At 51.4% G+C, this 8,262-nt stretch overlaps 1 protein-coding gene across 1 annotated transcript; it reads left to right on the plus strand.

The window, feature by feature from the left end:
* The first annotated feature begins 756 nt into the window (after positions 1-756).
* SLC29A3 (solute carrier family 29 (equilibrative nucleoside transporter), member 3) lies at positions 757-8,018 on the plus strand. Its single transcript, XM_010080452.1, has 5 exons — positions 757-1,005; positions 4,391-4,473; positions 5,284-5,510; positions 6,531-6,693; positions 7,349-8,018. Exons 1-5 carry the CDS (start codon positions 757-759, stop codon positions 8,016-8,018), a joined length of 1,392 nt encoding a protein of 463 aa, XP_010078754.1.
* Positions 8,019-8,262: the final 244 nt, after the last annotated feature.

The following is an 8,262-nucleotide window of genomic DNA, read 5'->3' on the forward strand; positions in this document are numbered from 1 at the left end:
AGCGCCGATTTCCGGCATTTCCCTCTTCCCCGCTACTTGGCTCGGCCCATCCCCCGGGGCCGCTTGGGCGAGAGTTTGTTTAAGCGCCGCTTTGCAAAGCCCGGCGGTGCTGTCGTGGGTTTAGGAGCTGTTTTTGCAAAGGCCGGCGGGGGTGCGGAAGTTTGCGCTCGGCCAGCCAAAATTTGCGCTCGCCGAGCCGAGCCTGCTGCCGTTGCGCTAGTTTACAGGTCGCTGACCAGAGCCCGGTGACGTTATGCTGCTGGTTTATGAGTCATTTTTTGCCAAGCCTTGATGATGCTGTATTAGTTTACACGCCGTTCTGGCAAGCCTGGTGCCGGTACAGTAGTTTACAAGTAATTCTAGAAAGCCTGCTGGTGTTATAATGGTTTACAGGTCACTCTGCGAAGCCTGGTGCTGCTGATAGTTTACAAGCTGTTAATTATTTTTTATTTTTGTATGTGTTGAGGTTTCCTGTTTTTGCAAGGCCAAAGTGACAGGTTAATTATTAATTACGGATGCGAACATGGGTTCTGCCATAGCAGAGCCCGTCCCCACCGTGCCTTGGGTCCCCCCTCCCACACTTTTCGGGGTGCCAGCCATCCCCATGCCACACTGGTTCAGGTCACTCATCCGATGTTTGCTGGGCAATCACAGGCTAAAGGAGGAGGGAGCCATGTACAGAGCTCACAAGCAACAGTTTGCAATTTTCATACCATAATATCTTTATTGGTGGTTTTTTTGCAGCGTGCCAGCGCGATGCACCCAACATCCAGCAGCTTTCCCCCAGACGAGGAACCACTACTCGAGGAGGCTTCAGTAAACAGGTACAGCCAGCAAAAGCCAAACGACCGCTTCCATGGGGCCTACGTGATATTTTTCCTTCTGGGCATCGGGTCCCTGCTGCCCTGGAATTTTTTCATTACGGCAAAGCACTACTGGATGTACAAGCTGCAAAACTGCTCGGATCAGGCAGGCCCAGCAGGACAGGCAACATCGGATCTGCGGGTGAGTGTGTGCTGCTTTCGAGGCAGAAAAAAAAGGTGATTTCCTTCCTAACTTGCTCTTTTTCCCTGGTACTTCCCCAGAAGGTGGTTGAATGTCCTCTGGGGTTTTGCCTGCTGAAACCAGGGGTAGGGGTTTCTTTGGGGAGCACAAATAGTTGAAAGAAAGATGCTTAAAACTAAAAGGCACAGACAGTACTTTGTGGTCTGTCTTTTACCTGTATTTGAAGTGATAGGGTTTAAGGTGTGTTTAAAAAATTTGGCTTAATCTGCCGCATAAGCAAGGCTGCCTTTCACAGGACTATTTCTACAGTGCAAGGTAAAAATCTCTTTGTGTTTTTTATGTCCTTCATGCTTGGTGAGCTGCCGAGCCCCACACGTCTCTGTGCTTTCCCAGCTGGACTTGGCTGCAGCTCCCTGTGGGCTGGGACATAAATTGCTCTGAGCTTCTTGCCTCGTGGTGAGGCACCGAATACATTTTGGGCATTTTCTCCCTTGTGCTGGCTGGGGCAATACGTCATTCGGAGGTGTCAGCAGGGCTTTGCCGGAGCACCAGCCCTGGAGCGTGTAGCTTGCGATATTCTCAAGCCCCTTCAGATGCTTTACTGCCTTTCCTTCAAGATCTGGCAGGTGAGACTGTAGTATCTACTTGCAGCAATAACCATCTGGCTTTTGGCATATGGGACAAGGAGCTTGTCACAGGGATATTGATGTGCGGGCTTTGGGGAAGCAGGCTTAATGGCTCTCTTTTTCTCCCCCAAAAAGCCTTCTTCTCTTGCTCCACGGTGGGATTATTTCCCTGTGCTACCCTGTGCATGTCATTTCTTTGTGGCTGGAAAAAGTGTTGGTGTGATGAGGCTGTGTGCCATCCTCCTCCCGTTGCCGAGCTTGTTCAAGTAGTTTGGGCACATTTTGTTTTTATATAAACACAGATCCAGGTGTGACACCCACGTTTTCTCTATGACTTCTCACACCGGTATGGCATCCACAGCTGCATTAATTTTAATAGTTATTAAGCCTGCTGCTTTTTTGTGGGGAGGAAACAGTGATTTCCTGGTGCTTGTACCAGGATGCTGAAGTAACAGTATGCTGGTGTAAATGGAGACAGTGGGTGGATTAAACTGATGAGGACCAAGCCCCCGTGGTGCCCCAAGACCACACATGGGCTGCCCTTATGCTAGCAAGGGTGCTCAGAGAGGGGGCAGAGGGAGCTCTGCCACCATGCAGCATGATGCCCTTCCACATTCCCTGCATCCCATCTACCCCTTGTAGACCTGGATTACTTTTCCAGCCCAGCAGGAGCCCAGCTGCTGAGGCTGGTCTGGAGTGGAGTAAAAACTACTTTGCAAAAGTATCTCGGCAGTTCTGGGCAGCACCGGCCAACACTGGTGATTAATTCACCACCGTGATGCTTTGTTCATGGTTGGGGTTTTTTTAAGGTGCTGAGCACACAGCGTGCATCATGACAGCCTGTTTGAAGATGCTGTGGTTAATACAGGGGCAAACACCTCCATTATGGGCCTCAGCTCCATGGCTGAGGGATGGCACCTTGCCCTCTGAGAGGTGGAGGTGGGAGGAAGGCAGCTTTGGGCGGGTAGGAAGATGTCAGCTTTGCTTTGGGGATTATCATTTTTTATTATTAGTCAGGACAGGGGTGACAGTCTTTGAGTGCTTGCGTTTCTCCTCTGGAACTGTGTCAACCATAGGGAGCTCAACCCTTGCGGTTGAGACCCTTATACTTGGCTTTTCTTCTCTGTCAGGATTTGGCCACAAGTAAGGCAGGGTAAAATCTCCCAGTGCAGTGCAGGCTCCTCAGTTTCTTAAATATTTTCCCCAATTCTTTTCCCACCAGTGGTATGAGTACATTTGCTGGCAATGAATGAACATTTCCCCAGGGTGCTCAAAACGCAGCATCTCTGATGGATTACTTCAAGTACGCTTCTGCTTGGTGGAAAACATTATAAAGTCTTTTTTCCTCCCCAAAAGAAAAAGAAAATTAACTTGGAAGTACATTAAATATCCCCAGGCTGGTTTGGGAGTTTGCTTTGAGTAGGTTGGTAAATAAGTCTTAGTATTATCAGACAACTTTGCATTTTTCTTTGTCTTTTCTCCTCTAATTCATTGCATGGCCGTAGAGCTTTGAGCCTCCCGCTTCGCCAAGCCAATGCCGTAAGTGCCAGCATTTATGTCTCTGTCTACATGGACCCTCTAGGAGCGATTACTGGATTTCCCATTGCTTACAGTAAAGCTCCTGATAGGGAAGAATAAATGAACATGCTTGTAAACTGACTAAAAGACTATGATGCAAAGCTTAAAAAAAAAAAAAAAAAAAAAAGTAACACGCAGAGAAAATGTGCCAAGTGCCTTCTTGCACTTGCACTCGATGTGGCCCTGTCTCTGTAGCTATGTAACTGCAGAAGATGAAAGCCCATTGTAATGGGGATGGATATGTAGGTCATCCTCTTTGCAAGCATCGTCTTACCTGCTGGCTGAGATTCCTGCAGGAAAAAAAAACAGGGAATTAAACACCTCGAGGGGAGGAGATGGAGCAGACACACTTTAACAACATAATACAGAAAACGGATTGAAAATGTAAGCGTTTGGCTGCAATCTCGGCAGAGAAATCTCGCTCTCTCTGCTGTGGTTATTGCTTTCTGCGTGCCCAGCCTGACCTCTGCACAAGGCGAGCTGGGGAATATCGACTGATGCTGCAGCCAACTTGCTCAGATGATAGATGAGTCCCCGGAGTAAATGTGTGTTGAGTCTTAATATAGTTTCTCAATGAGTTTCATACATTCAGAGAGAGAGACCAGGAGGGAAAATAATGTCTCTGCGTCCCCACTCTGGCTGCTTTTGCTGGAGCACGTTCTCAGGCAGTTGCTCCACATGGAGAGGGATGCACAGGTTTGACAGCCATCACGGGCTTTCGAGGCAGTTAGCTAAGAATATTGATGTTTTTGTGACCTGAGTTATAAAAACGAGCCCTTACACAGCTCAAATAGGGTAAAATGTTCCAGATGTTTGTCCAGGATGCTGGAGCCAGCAGGAGAAATTCAGACATCCTTATTTCAGATGTTGCCCCACGGGGCCAGTGCAGCAGCAGGGCAGGTATTGCCTTCACCATTTTTGCTTCTGTATTGGTTATGTCCCTGATTTCCTGAAACATCCCAGGGCTGTTGCAGGATGAGACAGAGCCCCAGGGTGGTTTCCATCTCCCCTCCCCTGTCATTCTGAGCAGCTTTGCGATACGTGCTACAACACGACGAGGTGGACACCTACATTCCAGCTCCCCATGTGTGCTGTATTGTGCTGTATTTAGAACCTGAAATTCATGTATTGCTCCCCCCTACCTTTTTTTTCTTTGTTGTTTTTTATTTTTTCCCTGGCAGGACTTTTTTGAGAGTTACATCTCCATAGCTTCAACTGTGCCCTCGGTGCTGTGCCTGGTGGGAAACTTCTTGCTCATCAACAAGTAGGTGCTGCTCCGTTCATGGGCCTGTTAGCTGCGGCTCACCCTGGCTTTGCCCATCTTGCTCCTGCCTTTCTCTGGCTTCAGCTGTGGCTCCCAGCTCAGCCTGAAACACACAGTGGGGAAAAGCTTGAAAAGGGGGAGGAAAAGCCCTGGAAAGCCATACTCTCCTCTGGCTCCTGCAAGCAGGGTGAAGCACCCTGCTCCCCACCGGCAGCACCCATGCCTAGAGTCGGCTTGAGTTGTGCGGCTGTAGATTCCTCATAAATTCTTTGGTTAATGGCTTGGGAAGGAAAGTCCTGGTATGTGGGCATGTGGTCTTTCCTTGTAAAAATCATAGACTCACAGAATGGTTTGGGTAGGAAGGGACCTTAAAGATAATTGAGTTCCACTCCTCTGCCATGGGCAGGGACACCCTCCACTAGCCCAGGTTGCTCAAAGCCTCATCCAGCCTGGCCTTGAACACCTCCAGGGATGGGGCATCCACAGCTTCTCTGGGCAATGTAAATGCCATTGTTATTCACTGGGGGAGCAGACAAGGAGAGCCAGGCTCACCCAGGCAGGAGTAACGACTTCCTCTGGTCCTACCAGCCATTGAATGGGGTCAAGAAAAGGACCATCCCTGTCTTGTTGCAAGCCTGATTTAAATCTAAAATATCCACATGTCCTTATTTGTAGCCTTCCATATCATTACTTTATATTCCTCATCTCCCCCCACTTTTTTATTTCCATTGATCCTTCACGCAGCAGAGGGGTTGGTGCCATCACATTACAGTTTGAAATGCAGGAGTGTCTCCTTCCCTTTGTCCCCAGGGTGCCTGCCAGCGTCCGGATCCTGTCCTCCCTCTTCATCATGCTGGCCGTCTTCCTGGTGATCACTGTGCTGGTGAAGGTCAACACCTCCTCCTGGACCACCCACTTCTTTGCCCTCACCATCGGCTGTGTGGTCATCATCAGCAGTGCCTCAACTATCTTCAGCAGCAGCATCTTCGGGCTGAGCAGCCGCTTCCCCATGAGGAACTTGCAGGCACTGATCTCGGGTTGGTGTCCCCCAGCCATGCCGTCCGGGTGGGATCATGCTCTTGGGTTTTCTGTGGTTGGGTTTCTTTCCCATCCCGCAGCTGGAGTTTCATCACATGGGGTATATTTCAGAAACTTAACTTTGACTTAAAGGGAAGTTGCTGAAGGAGAAACACACTCGGTCACATGAGCCGGCGCTCCCATTTCTGTAAATACCCACGAACTGAAGTGCTGAGGGATCAGAAGAGATGAGGAGAGTGGTGGTCCTCCACCATCCCTGCTCAGGGAGCAAACGCCCTGCAGAGCACTTCCTGCCAGTGTGATGGCTTGGCTTGGTTGTTTGTTCTATGTGGGGAGAAGGCGGGATGGAGATGCATCCTTCTGTTCCTGTTTGCAGCTGGAGGAATCCTCAGCTTTGCCTTGTCTCCTCCTTTCTGTTCAGCATTTCCATGTATTTCCATGAGTGATGAGGGGCACGTTGGGAGCTGTGAATGATGAGCTCCCTGGAGGTTTGATAACATTATAAATGTGCTGTGGAACAGCTGACAAACCAAGAGGCGAAGGGGAAAAAACTCAAAATGGAGGCATTTTTCCCAGGGCTGAGACAACAGTGTTTTAATGAGTTTAGCCCAGTGGGGGAAATTGCTGCATCCCCAAGATGGCTTTCCTGTTGCTGGTGGCTTGAATTCCCATCTGGAGGAGTGCAGAAGAGAGATGGTTGTATGTGTGCTGGTCGAAAACCAGGTTTAGGCTTCAGGCAGGGTTTGATCTTTTCTGCAGGACTCAGCACAAGCAAGCCCAGGAGGTGAGGTCCCATCCTGACCCTTGTGCAGTGGTGCAGCTGTGTTGGAAGGGGATGTGACATGGGACCTGGGCTGTGACACAGCCCCACAAATAGCTGTGTTGCAGCGAGGTGTGGAAATGGGGATGAGGTGGTCTGTCAGCTCCCTGCTGCCTTAATGTCCCTCCACCTGCACCCATCTCAGTCTGGCTGGCTCAGCCCTGGGTGCTGAGCTCCGTCTCTCTGGTCCCCTGCACAGGTCAGGCCATGGGCGGCACGATCAGCGCCGTTGCCTCCGTGATAGACCTGGCAGCGGCGACCGATGTTACAGACAGCGCCCTGGCCTACTTCCTCACTGCTGACATCTTCATCGTCATCTGCATCATGGTGTACCTCCTCCTTCCCAGGCTGGAGTACTCCAGGTGTGTGCACCAGCCCGCCATGGGCATCCCAAAACCGCGGCTTGCGAGCGTTTGCTGCTGTTAATGTCAAGTGGGCTTACTGGGGGGACCCATGAGATGCTGTCCCTGGCCTGTCACCCCCTGTCATCCCACTGCGTGCTCCAGCTCTGGCGCTGTACTGCCGCCAGCTGCACTTCCCCATTTGACCGAAACCACAGACTGAAACTGGGCGCCCAGCCTGGCGCGTGCTGAGTTTCTGGGAGGAGAGGGGTGCTGACACAGGGGTTTCCGAAATGCATGAAGTCAGCGGAGAGCCGTGGTCTGGAAGCAGACAGCCAGGTGGGTCCCCATAGGACATCCATATCTGCAATGTCACACACTGACGTGCATCACTTGTTGGTCCTGTTGGTACTTGCAATGCCCAAAACCACCTGACCCCTCAAATGCCTGCATGCAGTAGGTCCCCGCTGTGAACCACTCCACTGAGGGTGTCAAGGGTTCCCCTAGCGGGGAAGAGGGGGTGGTGGGTCCCTAGGGGTCACCTCTCCATATGAGGTGGGAGCTGGAGGTGCTGTGGGATTGTGTCACCAGCTTCTATCCTGCTCTCTCTCCAAATCTCAGTTTGGGCCCCCTCCCAACACACTTGGTGATAATCTACCTCCTTCTCTTTTTACAGGTATTACATGGACAGCCAGAAGGAGAACCCATCTCCAGCCACCGTGCCACCCGACATCTCCACAGAGGATGAGGCAGAGCCAGGAGACACCACAAATACCTCACTCCTCCCAGAAAGCACCAGCATCCCCCCACTCCGCCCCATCCTGCAGAAGACCGCTCTCCTTGGCTTCTGCCTCTTCTACATCTTCTTCGTCTCCATCATCATCTTCCCTTCTCTCTCCTCCAACATCGAGTCGGTCAGCAAGTCCTCAGGAAGCCCGTGGAGCACCAAGTACTTTGCGCCGCTCACCAGTTTTCTCCTGTACAACTTCGCTGACTGGTGTGGGAGGCAGGTCACTGCCTGGGTCCAGGTGCCCGGCCCCAAGAGCAAGCTGCTGCCCATCTTCGTCCTCCTCAGGACCGTCTTCATCCCTCTCTTCATCCTCAGCAACTACCGACCCCGGACTCACATCCAGATGGTGATCTTCAACGAAGACTTCTACCCGGTGGTCTTCACGGTGCTGCTGGGGCTGAGCAATGGCTACCTGGGGACGCTGGTCATGGTCTACGGCCCCAAGATCGTGCCCAAAGAGCTGGCTGAGGCAGCGGGGGTGGTGATGACATTTTACCTCATGCTGGGGCTGGCCGTGGGGTCCGCCTGCTCCGTTCTTGTTGTCCACCTTGTGTAGAGGAACAGCCAGTGGGGGATGCCCTTGGTTTGCAGTGCTGCTGTTGGGTATTGAGTTGTTTGTCTTTTTTTCCCCAAAAAGGCATGCCACCATTTTGGGGCAGGCTGCCTGTCTTCAGAGGATGGAAGTTGCATCCAGGGGAAAATTCTCCTTCTGGGAAGGGGTGCCCCCTGTGCTTGGTCCCGTCGGACCTTTGTCACTCCCCAGCTCAACCAGAGCAAACAGACCAAAATAGCGTTGTCCT

This window comes from Pterocles gutturalis, unplaced genomic scaffold (genome assembly GCF_000699245.1).
Source record: "Pterocles gutturalis isolate BGI_N339 unplaced genomic scaffold, ASM69924v1 scaffold18099, whole genome shotgun sequence".
Lineage (NCBI taxonomy): Eukaryota > Metazoa > Chordata > Aves > Pterocliformes > Pteroclidae > Pterocles > Pterocles gutturalis.